The sequence below is a fragment of the Culex quinquefasciatus genome, chromosome 1 (assembly GCF_015732765.1).
Source record: "Culex quinquefasciatus strain JHB chromosome 1, VPISU_Cqui_1.0_pri_paternal, whole genome shotgun sequence".
In the NCBI taxonomy this organism is placed as follows: domain Eukaryota; kingdom Metazoa; phylum Arthropoda; class Insecta; order Diptera; family Culicidae; genus Culex; species Culex quinquefasciatus.
This window is the reverse complement of record NC_051861.1, coordinates 123,229,108-123,248,917: the sequence shown is the minus strand read 5'-3', so window position 1 is coordinate 123,248,917 and position 19,810 is coordinate 123,229,108. Positions and strand designations below refer to the sequence as shown.

The 19,810-nt window shown below is 38.1% G+C and overlaps 1 protein-coding gene across 4 annotated transcripts in view; it reads left to right on the top strand.

Moving 5' to 3' along the window:
* Window positions 1-17,632, top strand: part of LOC6038318 — a 32,984-nt gene extending 15,352 nt beyond the window's left edge. For 3 of the 4 annotated variants that reach the window (XM_038261748.1, XM_038261729.1, XM_038261738.1), the window contains exons 2-7: window positions 2,269-2,449; window positions 2,536-2,647; window positions 3,049-3,233; window positions 11,644-11,791; window positions 12,011-12,298; window positions 16,172-17,632. In XM_038261748.1, coding sequence (XP_038117676.1) covers window positions 2,276-2,449; window positions 2,536-2,647; window positions 3,049-3,233; window positions 11,644-11,791; window positions 12,011-12,298; window positions 16,172-17,322 — 2,058 coding nt within the window. In that variant the 5' untranslated portion in view covers window positions 2,269-2,275 and the 3' untranslated portion in view covers window positions 17,323-17,632. The remainder of the gene's footprint in view (window positions 1-2,268; window positions 2,450-2,535; window positions 2,648-3,048; window positions 3,234-11,643; window positions 11,792-12,010; window positions 12,299-16,171) is intronic. The other variant, XM_038261756.1, reaches the window with a different exon arrangement.
* Window positions 17,633-19,810: the final 2,178 nt, after the last annotated feature.

Here is a 19,810-nt window from a genome sequence, read left to right as displayed (position 1 = left end):
ACATTGTTCAAATTTTCAAAAAAAAACATTGTTTTTCCCAAAATAAAGGTGAATGAGATATTTTCACGAACACCAGATAATATTGATTCATTTGATTTTTTTTCATTGTACACTTATTAATAGAAAACTATTGAGGCCATAAATATTTTGTCATAATAAAAAAGAAGAAACATTAAATTCAATTTTATGATTTCTTTCACTAAACTTAACACAAACTTGATGGAAAATATTTTCATGGATGTGGAAAAATTTTAATTTAAAAAAACATGACTGTATTGATGCCTTAAACATTTTGTAATATTTTTTTTTAATATTTTGGTGAATTGATCTGAAAAATCAGGGGGCTATAAAAATATTTTTCCCAAAAACTTTCAAAATTTCCATGAAAATAGAAGTCTAATCAACTGACAACGATTTAAAATGCATTTTTCTGCATTGATAATCATATTTAGCATGTTTGGGCTTGTTTAAAAATGTTTTGAATTATTATGAAAATCCAACATACAGCATCGCAAAAATTTTAAATATCGCAAAAAATAAAATTTCGTCAATACTTAAAAATTTTGGAAACTTCTTATTGCAAAACAAGTGGACAGATGTGTTATGCATTTTAAAACACTTTTTCATTAAAATGTTGAAACAATGGCTCGTATTTTCAATTTTTATTCTTTTTTATTTTTTTTTGCCCTCCCTCGACTTTGGTCAGAGTCGAGGGACATAAACTTCAAAAAATATTTGCATCGGCCTAAGTTATAAACTGTAATAAGTTTAATGATTGAAGGACGGAAACTAAAAAATCTATTTATATTTATACCTGTAAATATGACTATGCAATTTATATTTTAAGTTATTAGCGCCACAACCCCATTATTTTTTTTTCTAAAACGTCGAGCAAAAAAAATCTAAATATACAATTTTGTTGCAAAAAACTTAAACAGTCGGTTGTAATCATTTAAGTCTACTTTGTATTACGTATATTCTGCACCTTTAAAAAATTTGGACACTTAAGAACTATTTTTTATTTTGCGATCACATATCATAAAAAGACGTAACTCTTTAGAAAAAAGGCAGTAGAAAAAAATACTTTATTAAGTGCTTAATTTTTTTTTGCTCAATGACCCCAATTGATAAAAATTAAGTGATTGATTTCCCGTTAAATTTTCAAATAAATATTCTCAAAAGTGCCACTATGGATTACATTTTATTAATTTCTCTGTAGTTTTTTGGGTAATATTTGGTAATAACGACCCACAACATGACAATGACACATACGTTGGAAAACTTTGAGTTTTTTTTTGCAATTTTGGATACGATAACTTGTAGTAAACTCCTTTTATCAAGGAGTCAAGAAGTTTCCGAATCGATACGCGATTATTTCCCAGGGGTTCATCTCCGTGTCAAAAGAAACTAATAACCCCTACCCCGTTCCCTCCCTTCATAATTCACACCAGTCAAGTCAAATCGCTCACCGATTAGCTTAAACTTCTTCGATCTTTGCCCATTAAACACACTTCCCTCCTTATCACAAACCCATCCCTTCCTGCACAGTAAAGAGTGAGGGAGAGACCGCGAGCTTTCCCAGCATCCCCTCCCTCCCTCCCTTCCCACCACAAATCTTGGTGAAAGTTTTCATTAAACAACGAACGCGCGACTTCTAATTATCTAATTACGGGGGTGGCTTTTTAAACAAATCACAGTAGGTGTGTGTGCGTGTGTGGTTTCGCGCCGTCTCTTTCCCTCACTTCCCACTATTTCGCGCGCCAACGAGGGGAGCGAGGGGAGTGTAAAACGCCCGATGATAGGCAAAAACTTTTCCGCGCAGCACTACTACGACCACCATCGGCACTAGCACTAATACAAGCACGAGTGAGAGGCAACAATGGCGCAACAACAATTCATTTTGAACAAACAAAACAGCAGAAACATTGTTTAATGGCGGAAAAAGCTACGACAACAGCTGAGAGAGATAGAGCAAGAAAAAATGGCGCGAAACCGTTGGGTGGGTGGGGACGGGGGGAGGGGGTCGCAAGTTTTAAACAACTCCTGGTCCGATAGAGAGATAGAGAGAGGGAGAATGCTCAACACGGTTAAAAAGAAAACAATGCGTGCGTTTAGCGTTTAAGAATCGATAACAAACCATGGCGGATAAAAATTAAATATTTTTAGATTTAACAGCGACTTTCTCCCAGTCGCTAAAGACTCGTTTTAGACAGCATTAATCATCGGTCCTTTCGGGGTCCCCCACCTTCTCTCTGTTAACCTTTCCAGAGTCAGAATGCAGATCCAGCACGTGAGGGACCTGTGCGCGGTGCCGGGGGCCGCGGCGGAACTCAACTGCACCGGTGATATCCTGTCGGTGCAGAACCTGCTGCCGCAGCTGGCCCCACCTCCCGAGAACAAACCGCACCAGTGCCAGCAGTGTCTGAAGAGCTTCTCCTCCAACCACCAGGTAACCTAACCTAACTTTGTTGCAGCCGATTCCGCGTTCCGACTTTACCTAACCCTAACCTCACACTTTGAATCGCCTTCCCAAAGCTGGTCCAGCACATCCGCGTCCACACCGGCGAGAAGCCCTACAAATGTTCCTACTGTGATCGCAAGTTCAAGCAGCTGTCGCACGTCCAGCAGCACACGCGGCTGCATACCGGTAGGCGAACCCGGGAAGATGCGCCTGCAGATAGGCAATCTTTGCTAATCAGATTTCTTTTCGTTTTGACACTAGCAGGCTCTAGGTGGATGGACGAACCCAGAACAGAACGTTTGCAAAATCTCGTTTAGCGTGTAAGGTAAATTAACCTCACAGATTTCGAAAAAATTTAATGAAGAAATCATTTCAAATGTCAAATTTTTACAAGAAATAACTGATTTCAGCAATACAAGCATTCTCGAACGATTTGCAACATATTTAACCCTGATTGCCCTCATTGCCGACAGAGATCGTTGCTGCGAACACTGCCAGTGCTGGGGTTCTGCAATTGGGTTTTCTATCAACTATATAAAACCAAAAACATCTCCTTAATTTAAAACCTAACCTCCAAAAAATCTCAGGCGAGCGCCCGTACAAGTGCCACCTGCCGGAGTGTGGCCGCGCGTTCATCCAGCTGTCGAACCTGCAGCAGCACCTGCGCAATCACGACGCCCAGGTCGAGCGGGCCAAGAGCCGGCCCTTCCACTGTAACCTGTGCGGCAAGGGCTTCGCGACCGAGTCCAGCTTGCGGACGCACACCTCGAAGGTAGGCTATCAACAATTGGAAAAAAAATGTACCATGGAATGCTTGTTATGAATTTCGTTAACGGTATTTTACGATTTTGAGAACTGTTTTTCTCCGTGTAACCCAGCACAAAATCATCAAACTGGCGCTATCTAGATTTTTAAGCTAAAATGGCGTTGCGAATGGTGCACGCCCGAAATGTCAAAATCACGCAGTGGTACCAACATTAGAAAAAAAAATTGGCTGTCATGCCATGGCACACTTTTTTTGTAATGTTGGTACCACTGCGTGATTTTGACATTTCTGACGTGCATCAATCGTAACGCCATCTTAGCTTAAAAATCTGGTATCCAAGGACAAATAATGCAATATGCAATATGGCTCAGCAAGGACAAAAATCATTTGACCGGGTTTTGAATTTTTGAAAAAAGAAAAGGTGGTTTTTTATAAAGAAAAATCAACACTGTGGCACAGCATATTTTTTGAATAATATATTTAGTGAAAAACTGCAATGTCGATTTTTTTTCAAAACCAAAAACATATTGAAAACAAAAATAGTTGTTTTGAGTAATTCTCTTTTCAGTGACAAAAAGCTAAATTAAAAACCCGCATTTTTTTCGTGTATCTATATTTACATATAGTTTTTATTATAATCAATTGAAAAATTTCATCGCGAGATATACTTTTCAGATAAAAAAAAAACTAAATTTAAAAAAACTTGCAGAATGGCTCGTATGTCATATACATAAAAAAATGTGTAAATTTGGAAGATGTAATTTTGGAAGGTTGAATATTACCTCTTTTATGATTATTTTTTTTCGTCGGCAAATTTAAGGAATACACCGCAAAAAAAATCACCCGAAAAAATATTTTTTGCTAATTTTTATGGCTTTTTGTCACTAAAAATTTATTTCCAAAACAAACACTATTTTTGATTTATGTTTTAGGGGACATAAAATGCAACCTTTTCAAAGAATTACAAGTTATGGTATTTTGAAAACAAAGTGATTTTTTCAAAAGATCAAAAAATATTTTTGTTTATTTTCAAGTGGAAAATAAAATTTAAAAAAAACTACAAAAAAAAGATTATTTTTATGAACGTAAAATGATTTATGAACGGTTAATTAAATTATGATACACAGTTTTCAAATTAATTTTTATTTTCAGGTATCATTTTCAAAAATGTCGCAGTTTTTGAATCTAATTTTAGTGTGCTGTGATTGCCCATTTAAAAAAAACTATTGCTATTTAAAAAAAATAAAGAGCGACCTATATATTTTTTAATTATTCTTTATTTGTAAACGTTACACACACAAACACATTTTTCAAAAAAATATAACTTGGTCACAGATTTTTTTGCAAATTCTGTTATTTTTTTAAAATCAATTTACTGACAAAATGTGATTTTAAAAATCATTGAAAAAGATTTCTGTGTTTTTTTTCGGTGTAGTTCTCATCCACACAGCAAAAAATCCGATGGTAAAATCGCATGCAATCGCATGCACATCACCTTCGTCAAAATAAACACTTAATATTACACACTGCATGTACAATTTTTGCAAACACAAAAAAAAGTTGCAACCGACGGGATTCAAACCCAGCACCAATAGTAAGGACTGGCGCCTTAGCCCACTCGGCCATCACACCGATGTAAAGCTGTAAGGATAAACACATATATGAGCTTGACATTTCGGTCAAGTAGGTTACCCATACTGATGGGCTACATATTTCAGGGTGTAAAATCACATAAAATTGTATAAAATAATGCAATATTTATTTTACACCCAGGTGTTTTACACGCAGCTGTATTACTACTTTTTTAGCTGGTATGCTCAACTTTGCCAATGACAACAAAAAATTTAAAAAAAAAATGCTTCAATGGATCTAGATTTTTTTATTTTCATTGATTTTTTGTTTCAGCTTTCGGCAGCCGAAGCCGCTAACCACCGTGCCACGAGGCCCTCAAAGTAGCCGATGTTTTATGCTAAAAACGCTTAACATTCAACTATAACTTGAAGCCCAAGGCGACCAAATTTGAATGACTTTATTATGATTGTTACGCACATTTCTGGAAAATACTCGAAAAATGTACTTTTTTCATTCAAGCTCCGCACGCGAGTTGTAAACCATTTTTTTTTTTGAATTTTTTGTTGTATGAAAACATTGTTACTGACATCCTAACCTATCATTCTAGGGGTGAGCACCAAAGATTTGACAACTTTTTATTTTTTTTTTTTTGGGACGGCCTACTGATCACGAATCCGTGGTCCGTTTTTTTTTTTATGTCTCGTGACAGAGGGGCGGCACGACCCCTTTCATTTTTTAACTAAGAAACTAACTTAATCCACCTACGTAGTTGATGCCTTCCTCACTTTTTACCAACAATGGGTAATATGAGTGGTTTGGACATATATTCCAGCTATTTTTTTTAGATCCAGCAAAACACGCACACACATATAACTTAAGTAATCATATCTCGAGACAGGGTTGCCAGATCTTCAATGTTTCAGACTCGTTGGAAAGGTTTTTTGAAAACCTTACCAACGATGGGTCGGATGTTGGATCTGGACATAGTTTACATACATTTAAGTGAGATTCGACTCCCAAAAAGTACATAAATATTACTTAAGTGGACATATATCGAGACAGGGTTGCCAGATCTTCAATGTATTGGACTCGCTGGAAAGGTTTTTCGATTACCTAACTAACGATGGGTTGGATGGTGGATCCGGACATAGTTTACATACATTTAAGTGAGATCCGGCTCCCAACAAGTACATAAATATTACTTAAGTGGACATATCTCGAGACAGGGTTGCCAGATCTTCAATGTTTTGGACTCGTTGGAAAGTTTTTTCGATTATCTAACCAACGATGGGTCGGATGGTGGATCCGGACATAGCTTACATACATTTAAGTGAGATCCGGATAAATGTGAAAACACATTTTTATATGTAGCTTTTGAACTACTTATCGAAACTTCAAACAATTCAATAGCGATGTATGGGACCCTAAACCCAGTCGAATGCAACCGGTTTGATCAAAATCGGTCCAGCCAGTGCTGAGAAAACTTGGCAAGAATTTTGAACACATACATACATACACACACACACACATACACACACACATACACACACACATTTACACACACACACACACAGACATTTGTTCAGTTTTCGATTCTGAGTCGATAGGTATACATGAATATAGGTCTACGAGCTGTTTTTCAAAAGTTCAATTTTCGAGCAGGATTATAGCCTTACCTCAGTGAGGAAGGCAAAAAAAGATGTGTTTTTCAATAATTTTCAGCCTGAAACGGTGATGAGATAAAGTTTGGTGTCAAAGGGACTTTTATTACGCCCGATTTGATGGCGTATTCAAAATCCCGAGAAAAAAAACGTATTTTTCATCGAAAAAAGTTTAGGATAACGTTTCACGAAAATCGAAGAGGGGTCGGGACAAAGTTTCTTGGATTAGCGAGCTCAACAACGTTCTAGAAGACAAAAAAATCCAAAAATATTCTTGATTCGTTAGATTTTGAAAATCACCCTAATCGTGAACCACCCTAATTCAGAACCAAACCAAAATTTGCCACTTTTTATTTGCAACAACTCTTCTGAAGACACAAAAGCTCCAAAACTCCGCCATTTTTCGGAAAATCCATTTTCCTCTTAATTTTGCGATCTGGGCCAACACTGGCAACACTGCCATTTTTTTACTTTTGCTGGGTTACCAACGACTGGACATGGCGTACCATAGGTACTTCGAGTACCGCAGGAATAAAATAGACCCACCAAGTGGTCCATTAGCCTCTTGTCCAGTAACTCCGATACCCTGGCCTCCCCGCGGCGCTAGCCGGGATACTAGTAACCATTGGAGAGATCGGGTAACCAACCCCGGTGGGAACTATGGTAGTATGCTGACAGGGAAGGGGGGCTCCATCCTCTTCGGAGGGTGTAGCTATACCGTTAGGCCTCGAGAGAAAGGCCCCGTTACGGTGTCGAGAGAAACCGGAGCTGGGTCTCGGTAGCTTCAAGGTGGCAGCCCCACCCCGAGACTAGGTATCGCAGCCCCAATCCGGCTGCATACCGAAATCAAAACCATTACGAACAATCAAGAAGGAATAAGGATCCGGAACAAACGGCATAGACCTAGGCACGAAAAGGACACCGATTGGAAACTCGGAACATGGAACTGCAGATCGCTACGTTTCGATGGGTATGAGTACGCTCTGTTGAACGAGCTCAAACCCCGCAACTTCGATGTTGTAGCGCTGCAAGAGATGTGCTGGAAGGAGCGAAGATGTGGGAGGATGATGCTTTGGAGCTCACCATGTACCAGAGCGGCGGAGCCGAAAACAAGCTGGGAACCGGCTTCATAGTGTTGGGCAAGATGCGGAGTCGTGTGATAGATTGGGAGCCGATCGACGACCGGATGTGTAGATTGAGGATTAAAGGCCGTTTCTTCAACTATCACATCTTCAACGTACATTGCCCACACGAGGAATCATCCGATGCCGAGAAGGAAGCGTTCTACGCGAAGCTGGAGCAGAAGTTCGACAGCTGCCCGCAGAGGGACGTCAAGATCGTCATCGGAGATATGAACGCCCGCATAGGAAGGGAGGAGATGTACAAGCCGGTGATCGGGCCGAACAGCCTGCACACCGTCACGAACGACAACGGCCAGCGGTGCATCAACTTCGCAGCCTCCCGCGGTATGGTGGTACGGAGCACATTCTTCCCCCGGAAAGACATCCACAAAGTCACCTGGACATCGCCTAACCAACGAACAAAAACACAAATCGACCACGTCCTCATCGACGGCCGATTCTTCTCGGACATACGGAACATCCGCACGTACCGCGGTGCGGACATCCACTCGGATCACTACCTGGTGGGTGCAAGCATGCACTCAAAACTGTCGACGACGTATCACCGACGACGGAGCCGGCTCCCACCGCCGTTCAACACCGAGCGGCTGCAGGACACGGCTGCGGCTCAGCACTACGTGCAGCAGCTGGAAGCGAGCCTGCCAACGGAGGAGGAACTCGGCGCTGCCTCGCTCAACGATGGATGGAGCAGAATATGCTCGGCCATCGGCAGTGCCGCTGAAGCCGCGCTAGGTAGTACGGTCCGAGTTGGAAAGCAGCGCTGGTTCGACGAGGAGTGCCAGCGGCTACTTGACGAGAAGAAAGCAGCTTATGCGGTGAAGCTGAGAGCTGCAACTGATGAGAACGTGGCCAGATACAAACAAGCGCTGAAACAGCAGAGAACGGTCTTCAAGCTCAAGAAGCGCCAGCTGGAAGATCGCGATCGCGCCGAAATGGAGCAGCTGTTCCGGCAGAACGAGACGCGTAAGTTCTACGAGAAAGTTAACCGGTCCCGCAAAGGCTATGCGCCGCAAGCCAACACTTGTCGGGACGCCGAGGGAAACCTTCTTATGGACAAAGGCGAGGTGTTGAACAGGTGGCAGCAGTTCTTCAACGAGCACCTCAACGGCGATGTAGCGCATGGAGACGGCTTTGAAGCCCAACTTGGACCGCCCGCTGCCGACGAACAGTTCCCGGCACCTGATCTGGAGACGGTGAAGAAGGAGATCAGGCAGCTGAAGAACAACAGGGCCGCCGGTAAAGATCGGTTACCCGGTGAGCTCTTCAAATATGGAGGAGAGCAGTTGGCGAGGGCGATCCACTTGGTGATTTCTATGATCTGGAGGGAGGAGAAACTACCAGCAGAATGGATGGATGGTGTCTTGTGCCCCATCTACAAAAAGGGCGATAAGCTGGACTGCGGCAACTACCGCGGTATCACGCTTATCAACGCGGCCTATAAAATCCTCTCCCAGATCCTCTGCCGTCTGCTGACACCGTACGCACGGAGGTTCGTGGGCCCCTATCAAGCGGGGTTTACTGGCGCTCGGGCCACCACGGACCAAGTTTTCTCGCTCCGGCAGATCCTCGAGAAATGCCGTGAGTACAACGTGCCCACACATCACATCTTCATCGATTTCAAGGCAACGTACGATACAGTCGACCGCGAACAGCTATGGCAGATCATGCACGAGAACGGATTTCCGGACAAACTGACTCGGCTGATCAAGGCTACCTTGGATCGTGTGATGTGTCACGTGCGAGTGGCAGGGGAGCTAGCGGACCCCTTCCAATCGCATCAAGGGTTACGACAAGGTGACGGCTTATCCAATGCGCTGTTCAACATCGGACTTGAGGGAGTTGTGCGAAGAGCGGGTATAGACACGAGAGGCACGATTTGCAACAGGACAGTCCAACTTCTTGCTTATGCGGACGACATTGATATTATAGCGAGAGACCTAGAGACGGTGAAAAGGGTTTACACCGCCTTAAAGACGCAAGCAGGACGAATTGGATTGGCCATGAATACGACGAAAACAAAGTACATGAAAGGGAGGGCTCAAAGGACGTTGACCCCCAAGACTCACCCTCTAGCTGTGGATGGCGATGTGCTGGAGGAGGTGAGCGAATTCGTGTACTTGGGATCGCTGGTAACGGCCGACAACGACACCAGCTTAGAGATCCGGACTCGTATCCACTCCGCGAATCGCGCCTACTTTGGATTACGGAAAACCTTGACATCTGACCGAGTGCAACGCGCCACGAAGCTGACCCTGTACAAGACACTGATTAGACCGGTTGCCCTCTATGGCCATGAGACCTGGACGCTGCGGCAAGAGGACGAACGAGCCCTTGGAGTTTTCGAACGGAAGGTGCTGCGAACGATCTACGGTGGAGTACGTACAGCTCAGAACGAGTGGCGAAGGCGCATGAACCACGAACTGCACGCGCTGCTGGGAGAACCGACCATCGTCACCCTGGCGAGAATCGGGAGGCTCAGGTGGGCCGGCCATGTCGCGAGGATGGATGAAGACCATCCTGTCAGGATGCTCTTTGACCGCGCGCGACCGGATGGCGGCACTGGCCGAAGAGCAGGAGCGCAGCGTACACGATGGGGTAATCAGATCGAGGCGGACCTAAGAAAGATCTGCAACCTAGGAGACTGGCGAGCTGCAGCCCAGAACCGAGCAACATGGAACAACCTTCTTGATACAGCACGGGCACCGCGTATGGTGTTCTAAGCTGTTTGGTATGGTATGTTACCAAAAGTTGTCTTTTTGAGTTGGTATTTTTTACGAGTGAACTTTTTTCCTAGTTTTCCTCTCCTTTATTTACCACTTTTTACAAATCTATTATTAGAGGAAGAAAACCATGGATTTTTTTAAATTTGATAAAAATATTTTTTCTTGGGATAATTTTGCTTTAAAATAGGTATCACTCGATTTGCACTCCGATTTCTAACTCAAATGTTTCGTAAAGAATATTTTTTATATCAGTTTGTTATCACTGTCATTTAAACTTTGATCCTTTTGTCTACTTAAGGGGTTACATACATGTAAATCGGCAAAAATGTCAGAGTTGGGTTTGAACACACACTTAAACTTTTTTTAAAATCTGTTTTCAGGGCATTAAAATATTATTTTTCATCTATTAACAAAACAAGTTTGAAGACATTTGGTTGTAGCTTTGCCGAGATACAGCTATTTGAAGTTAGCAGTTTCAAAAAACGGGTGCCACGATATCTCAACCGACCAAATCGGCTCAAAATTTTGGTGAAGACTCGTTAAACCGGTCTCGTGTGCATGACGAAGGCCGATTTTCAAAAAGTTTATTTTAAAAAAAGATAAAAATATTTTTCTGTTTTTCATATAAAAAATCGCCAGTTTTTGATTTTTGTATTTTTTTGAAAATTCAAAATTTCAAAATCGGGCTTTATCATGCACACGGAATATGTTTTGGGAGTCTTCACCAAAAATTTCAGCCAATTTGGTCCGTTCTATCTCGAGATATCGTGGCACCCGTAAATTAACTTGGTGTTCAGAGAAAAACGCTCAGAAAGTTAGACAGTCCGCTTTGCGCATGGCAAAACTCTGAGCTTAAATCGTCTCTAATTCAATTAAATCATGAAATACCTTCATGAAACATTCAGGAGTGTTTGAAAATCATCTTTTAAGTTGATTTAATAAATTTTCTGTAATATGAAATTTTGTGATTTTCTACATGTTTGTAACCCCTTAAGCATTTTGAAACATGCGTTACCTTGGACATGAAAATTTAGAGTTGTTTAGGGGTCATACATTGAGCTCGACAATAAAAAATATTTTTTTGTTATTTGTGATACGATTATCCGAAGTAAAAATTATCAGTTTCGGATAATCGAATCTGGGCTTTAGATCTATTTTTCCATGGAACTTTAACACTTTCAGACTCCAAATTTGTAAGAAGACTTATTTTTATACTGTGACATTAAGCAAACTAAAACTGAAATTGTTGAGGGTTTTGGTTTGGCAATCAATACATACAATACATTTGATAAAATGCGATTATTTTGCACCATTTCAGGAGTTGCAACTGCACCTCGGCGTTCTCCAGCAGCACGCGGCCCTGATCAGCAACTCGAACAGCGTCACGTGCAACGTCTGCAGCAAGATCTTCCTCGGCGTGGACGCCCTCAACGAACACATCAAGTACTCGCACAAAGAAGTGGCTGGTAGGTTTCTTACTGGGAATTTTATTTTAAGAGTTAGTTTTTTTAGTTTAGTGAGTTGGACATTAATAGAACTGGTCGATACTAACCGATTCGTTCAAATCCCGTTTTTCTTTTGCCTTTGTTTTTTTCCGGACCTTCTACCACCTTGTACTCTTCTACTACCACTACTACTACTACTATTGTGTACCTTCCCATCATAAACAAAAAAAAATGTCACAGAGTACAGCACTAAATGTCTTGAGGAACTGAAACAAAGCATTTCTTACACTCCAGTGAAGCGCAGGGTCGCGAACCATCCGTGTCCGATGTGCGGCAAGCACTACGTCAACGAGGGATGCCTGCGGAAGCACCTGCTGACCCACCCGCGGACACCCGGCGGCACGCCCGGTGGCCTCGGCGGGATGGGCGTCGGCGGCGGCATGGGAGGCGGCGTGGGCGGCCCGTTCCGGTCGAACCTGCAGATGTGGCCGTGCTCGGTGTGCCAGGCGGTGTTTACGCACGAGACGGGTAGGTTTTTTGTTGTTTTTGAAATTGCATGCTGTTTTATAACATTTTTTCGTATGTTTTTATTAAACTATAATAATATGATTAATTTTCTTTGATTTATATTTAAACAATATTTAGTAACATTGAAACATAAAACAAAATATCAAAAATTACCAAAACTGTGTTTTGTATTTAATTAATTTTAAAGTTTGTAAGTTTTCCATTTTTCCAAGTTAAAAAACTTTAAATTGTTAGTTAAAGTCTTTGATTTTTTAGCTATTTAAAGTTTTTAGTTTAAACAAGTTAAAAAACTTTAAATTGTTAATTAAAGTCTTTGATTTTATAAGCTATTTAAAGTTTTTAAGTTTTTCAGGTTTCAATGTTTTTGAGTTTTCGAAGGTTTTTAAAGATTTAAAGTTTTTGCAGTATTTCAAGTGACCCAATTATCAAAAGATTTTTAAGTTTTGAAGTTTTAAAACTTTTGGGAGTTTTTAAATTTTTCAATTTTAACAAGCTTTAAGTTAAACTTTAACAAACCTTAACAACTTAACAAAACATAAAATTTGTAAGTAAACTTTAACTAAGTAAAAAAACTTCAAATTTTTAAGTTAAACTTTAACAATTTTTAACAACTCAAAAAAAACAATTTTTAAGTTAAACTTTTACAAACTTTAACAACTAAAAAAAATTTTTTTTAGTGAAACTTTAACAAACTGCAACAACGTGAAAAAAAACTTCAAATTTTTATGTTAAACTTAAACAACGTAAAAATAACTTCAAATTTGTAAGTTAAAATTTAACAACTTAAAAAAACTTATATTTTGGAAGATAAACTTTAGTAACTTCTGAAAAATTCAAGTTGGTTTAAGTCATTTATTTTTAAAACTATTTTAAGTTTTCGAAGTTTGTAATATATTTGAGTTTTCGAAAATTTTAAAGTTTTTGAAGTATTTCAAGTAACCCAATAATTAAAAGTGTTTTTAATTTTGAAGTTTTTAAACATTTGAAAGTATTTAAAGTTTTTAAAAAAACCTTTAAAAAACTTCAAATTTATTTTTAAGTTCAACTTTAACAAACTTTAACAACTTAACAACAACTTTAATTTTTTAAGTAAATTTTTAACAACATTAATATTTTTTAAGTTATCATAGATTTTGAAGCTATTTAAAGTTTTCGATTTTCTAATGCTTTGAGTTTTCGAAGCCTTTAAAGTTTTTAAATTTATGTAGTATTACTTGTAGTATTACTTGAAATCCAGTTATTCATGTTTTCATGTTGTTCTTAAATTTGATTAAATTAAAGCTTTATGGCAGCGGTAAATTTTCCTCGTATGTTATTATAAAACTTAAATAATCTGATTAATTTTGTTCAATTTACAGACAATCAGGTTTTTTTTGCAATGAGTTCCAAGAACACAAAAAAACAACTACCAAAAATTACCAAAACTTTTTTGCATTCATTTTGTTAGTTTTTAAGTTATTGTGTTTTTAATTAAACAAGTTAAAAAAAACTTCAAATTGTTGTTAAAGTCTTTGATTTTTTAAGCTATTTTAAATTTTTACGTATCGACGTTTCTAATGTGTTTGAGTTTGTGAAGGTTTTTAAGGTTTTAAAGTAAGTTTTTTTATTTCAAGTAACCCAATTGTAAAAAGTTCTTTATGTTTTGAAGTTGTTAAACTTTTGGAAGTTTTTAAAGTTTTTAAACAACGCAAACAAATTATTTTTTTTAAGTGAAACTTCAACAACTTAAAAAAACTTCAAATTTTTTTAGTTTTTTTTTTAACAAATTTTAACGACGTAAAAAACATCAAATGTTTAAGTTGAACTTCAACAACTTAAAAAACACCAAATTTTTCAGTCAAACTTGAACAGACATTAACAACTTTAGAAAAACGTCGAATTTTGAAGGTAAACTTTAACAACTTTAAAAAAAAACTTTATAAAGTCTTTAATTTTTTAAATATTTAAAGTTTTGAGTTTTCAAAGTCTCTGATGTTTTAAACTTTTCGAAGTTTTTTTTAAGTATTTTAAGTATGGGACCATCCATAAACCACGTGGACACTTTTTTGGAAATCTCGAACGCCCCCCCCCCCCTCGTGGACAATTGTCCATACAAAAAAAATCTTTTTTGTGTGGAGCTTGGACAATCGCCATACCCCCTCTTAAAGTGTCCACGTGATTTATGGATGGTCCCTATTTCAAGTAAGTTTTTAACTTTGGAAGCCTTTTAACTTAAAACTTTCAAATTTGAGAGTTAAATTTTAACACCTTAACCCTTTCCGGCCTGATGGGTCATATATGACCCAAAAATCAAAATTTTCAAAAGTAGCCTATAATTTTCGTATGGTTCTCAGGATCATTTTCCCATCATTACCTAAAAAAATATTTTTTTGAAAATTCAGGCCTTAAAGGGTTAAACAAATCAATTTTTTAAGCTTTTTTAAGATTTAAGTTAACGAAGTTTCTAATGTTTTTGTGTGTTTCGAAGGTTTTTAAGGTTGTAAAGATTTTGAAGTATTTCAACTTACCCAATTATTTGAGGTTTTTAAAGATTTGAAGTTTTTTTAAGATTTGAAGTTTTCAAACTTTTGGAAGTATTTTTTAAGTTTTTTAACATTAACAACTTAAAAAACTTCAATTTGTTAGTTAAACATTAACAAACTTTAACAACGTATAAAACTTCAAATTTTTAGGTAAAACTTCAACAAACTTTAACAAATTAAAAAAAACTTCATTTTTTTCGGTTGCTAAAGATTTTGATTGTTTACGCTATTTTAAGTTTTCCAAGTTTCTAATGTTTTTGAGATTTCGAAGGTTTTTATGGCTTTATATATTTTTTTAAGTATTTCAAGTAACCCAATTATTACAAGTTTTATATGTTTTGAAGTTTTTAAACTTGTGGATGGTTTTTTTAAATTGGTTCAAGTTTTGAGACTTTAACAATTTGTAAGTTTAAGTTTAAGAAACTTTAACAACTTAAAAAAGTTCAAATTTTTAAATTAAACTTCAACAAAATTCAACAAATTGAAAAAAAAACTTATAAATTTTAAGTTGTTAAGCTATTTTAAGTTTTAATGTTTTCGATGTTTCTAAGGCTTCATCCATAAAGTACGTCACGCTAAAATCGGCCAAAGTTTACCCCCCCCCCCTCCCCCCTTTGTCACGCTTTTCCTATACTTATAACATGCAATGTCACACTTGCTCAGACCCCCTCCCCTAGAGCGTGACATACTTTATGGATGACGCCTAATGTTTTTAAGTTTTGGAAGTTTTTTATAGTTTTGCTTGAGTTGTTGATGTTTTTTTAATTCATTGAAGTTTTTTTTTAATATTTTATGCTTTTTAAAGTTTTTGATTTTTTTGTTCAATTTTCGAAGATTTTGAATGTTTTAAAAGTTTTTGAAGTGTATCATTTAATTCAAATACTTCAAGTATTTCAAGTGTTTTAAGTGTTTCAAATATTCAAGTATTTCGAGTATTTCAAGTATTTCAAGTATTTGAGGTTTTTCAAGTATTTCAAGCATTTCAAGTATTTCAAGTATTTCAAGTATTTCAAGTATTTCAAGTATTTCAAGTATTTCAAGTATTTCAAGTATTTCAAGTATTTCAAGTATTTCAAGTATTTCAAGTAATTCAAGTATTTCAAGTATTTCAAGTATTTCAAGTATTTGAGGTTTTTCAAGTATTTCAAGTATTTCAAGTATTTCAAGTATTTCAAGCATTTCAAGCATTTCAAGTATTTCAAGCATTTCAAGTATTTCAAGTATTTCAAGTATTTGAGGTTTTTCAAGTATTTCAAGCATTTCAAGTATTTCAAGCATTTCAAGTTTTTCAAGTATTTCATGTTCCAAAAACATTAAAAAAAACTTAACTTTCATCTTTTCTCACCCCCAGGTCTCATCACCCACATCGAGCACATGAAGATGGACCCGAAGCACCAGTTCGCCGCCCAGTACATGTTCTCGAAGGCGGTCGCCGAGCAGCGGGAAAAGGAATCGCAGATGCAAATGGGCGGCGGTGGAAACGGAAACGGTTCCGGTCCGTCGATGATCTCCGTGAAGGAACTCACGCAGAACAGCATCTCGCCGTTGAACTACTCGGAGAATTCCTCCACGATGGGCTCCGAAAAGAACGGCGAAGGCGGAGGTGGTGGTGGCGGAGGAGGATTCGAGAACCACCGGTTGTCAAATGCGGCGGCCGCAGCCGCTGCCCGCGGGCATCCGTTCGGGGTGGTTCCCGGGGACAATAACAACAGCCAGTTCTCGCGGATGATGATGCTGCAAGAGCCGAAGTTTGATCCGGATTTGATGCTTCCGACGGATGGAACCTCGTCGGCGGTGCAGGCCGCGGTTGTCAATTTGGCCACGGCCATGCGGATCGGGCAGACGTTCAAGAACAACTCGATGCACGGGGATCACCACCTGGGACAGCCGAATCTGGGCGGACCGCTGAAGAAGAAGAGTAATTTCATCAACTTCAACGAGATGAAGTACCCGTTGGCGAACCGGCAGAACTACCCGTCCGCGGGGGATTCCCCGGTGGGCGCGGGTGGGCTCGGTCAAGGTGGAGGTGGGGGAGGGGGCGGCGGCACCGGCAGTGGCCAGAACCCGTGCGGACCTTCCTCCGAAACGGCCATCCGGATACAGCAGGCGGAGGCGATCCTCCGGTCCCAGGCGGAAGCTGCCCTCCGGTTGGCCGTTTCGCAGGCCCAGGCCGTAGTGTCCTCGAATGCCGGCGGCGGCATCAACTCGGGCGCCGGTGGCCATCACCACCTGGGACCGCTCGGTAACTCACTCGTGGGCAGGTGCAATGACGAGAGCAGATCCAACGAGAACTGTCCGCCCTTTGGCGACCCGAACGGGGACCATCTGAGGGCGGTCATGAGGGAACACCACGCCCATCAACAGGCCCAACAGCAGCAACAACAGCAACAGCAGCAGCAAAACAGCGACGAGTGCCATCAGTTCTCGCAGAGTCCGGTGCCGCGGAATGGGCTGGATCTGACCGACGAGTTCCTAAAAAGTGAAAACGTACTGAAAGGGTGAGAGTAGATGTAAATTTTGATGCCATATTATATTTAATTTAAATCAATACAAAACGAGACAGAATCATTGCGAGAGATGATGCAAAACTAAGCGAGGAGAAGGAGTGGAGAACAATAGCAAAAAGAGATTAAACGAAAAGAAGAAGAAGAAAAAGTGTAAAACAGCATAGCGAGAAAGAAAGAGAAAAACGATGAGATGAAGAAGGAGAAAATTACACATTGATTATTATACGATAATCTGGGACTTGAATGTGTGAATCAATAACTAAATGATAAATAAAAACTGATGCATTATGCCATATTATAAAGTATGTTTCGAACGTTGTTTTATTTGTATATCACATTTTAAGGGCGATCCGTAAACCACGCATTTTTTTTTAAATCCAAATTCGATAATTGGAACTACTGACAGCTGTCAAAAGCTTAATACCACGAGCATCAGTTTGACAACTGGTGTTGACGTTAAAGTACTTCTTTTTTTTAAATTCGAATACGTTCGAACTAGCGAGCATTCAAATTAGCAGACAATTGAAGTAGCAAAATTCGAATTAACGAATCCTCTCTGTATTTTTTTATTAAATACAGCATTTCATGCATTGATCATAGGTTAAACAAAATTTAGATTTTCTTATAATTACAAAACAAATTAACAAATCATGCACAGCAAATTTTGAATTGCTATTTCAGTAAAATAAATATCTGAATGCGATTCAGTAATCATCAATATTGCTGAAATTCGGCAATGAACAAAAACATTGCTGAAAAATCAGTAACTGCATATCTGTCAAACTGAAATGTCACTTATGACTTATTGTTTGGATGCTGCCGAGAGAAAATCCCTTTTCAACTAGGTTGTGTTTTTAAATTTTGTATTATGATCTTAAGAAACAAAAGTAAGAAAAATGTGAAAAAGAAATGCCTCAATGCTCACCACGTTTTTTAGGTTTCGAAGATTGATGAAATAAATGCATAAATAACAGTACTGTAAACATTTTTAATGGCAAACAAAATTAAATTTTCATAATTGAAATACTGAATCTTCAGCTAATGATCTGTCAAACTGACACAAGAAAATTACTGAATTTTCAGCAAAATAATTTGACGTTTCTTTTGCTTAAAATTCAGTTGTTTTGACTACATATTAACTGAAATTTCAATAAACTATCTATCAAGGTGACAAATGTCAGTTAACTGAGAATTCAGTAAAATCTAAATTACTGAATCGTTTACTGAAATTTCGGTAGAAGAAAATCCAGTGAAACTTTACTGAATTTAAGCTAAAAACTTTTGGTGTGTGGTGTGAAATTTCCTGAGGATTCAAATATGTTGAGACCAATATGTGCCGTTTTATTGAAAAGGTCCAACAAACTATTTTTTTGCTTTTTAGGTGTTTTACAATTCTCCTGTCTCACTCAACAAAAAAAACAATTTTGTTGACCTTTTATAAAAACACACGACACTCGAGCTTTTTTTAAGCAAGACTAACATTTCAAAAGGGCCAAACATACAATATTACACCCTTTTATAAAGTTAGTTTTGATTCAAAAAAAATAAAATATTTTATCGTAAAGATCGGAAAATTCCACGAAAGTTTTGGACCATTAGTTGCTGAGACATCGGCATTAGATTATAAAGGGTTGCTTGGTTTAGACTTTAAAAACTTCAATTTTCCTATTTCTTTTTCCTAAAGCCGCTGTATCTCTCTATTTCTGAACTTTAGAAAAACATATTTTCAGAAATGGTCTCTCAAGGTCACTGTTTTTTGAAAATCGAAAAGCTGCAAATATTTCACCGGAATAAAATTTTCGTTGACTATATCTTAAAAACGAGACACTTTATCAAAAAATCTGTAAAATATTTTTCGATTTATTTTTACATGAAAAATGAGGTCAAACAATTTTTATGCATGAAATTTCGTTTTTTTCAAAAAAACACAGTTTTTCTAAAAATCATAAAAAATGGCCGGTTTTGGTCCCCTAAAACAAATATAAAAATCTCGAAAATAAAAAATACGGATTTTGGGGAATTGAGTTTAATTACCGAATTGATCAGAAAATTGCTTTAAAAGTTAAAGATATTCGAATATTTACGTATAATATTTGTACGGACAGCTGCCAAAATTGAAGGTCATAGGTAATGCCAAATAAAAAAGTACAAAAAATAAAAATGGTCGAAATCGCCCGATTTAGTAGAGAACTGCTCAGTTATAAAAAAATCCTGGTCATTTTTAAAAATACCTTTCATATAAAGTAAAGAGCAAAATAAATTTTACGAGAAAACTTTATTCATTATTTTTAAAATATTGCTTTCAGTGACAATGACTGACGCATTTGAAAAAACAATCCAAAGGTTGTTTTTTGATTGATTTTTTTAACGAATCCTCTCTGTATTTTTTTATTAAATACAGCATTTCATGCATTGATCATAGGTTAAACAAAATTTAGATTTTCTTATAATTACAAAACAAATTAACAAATCATGCACAGCAA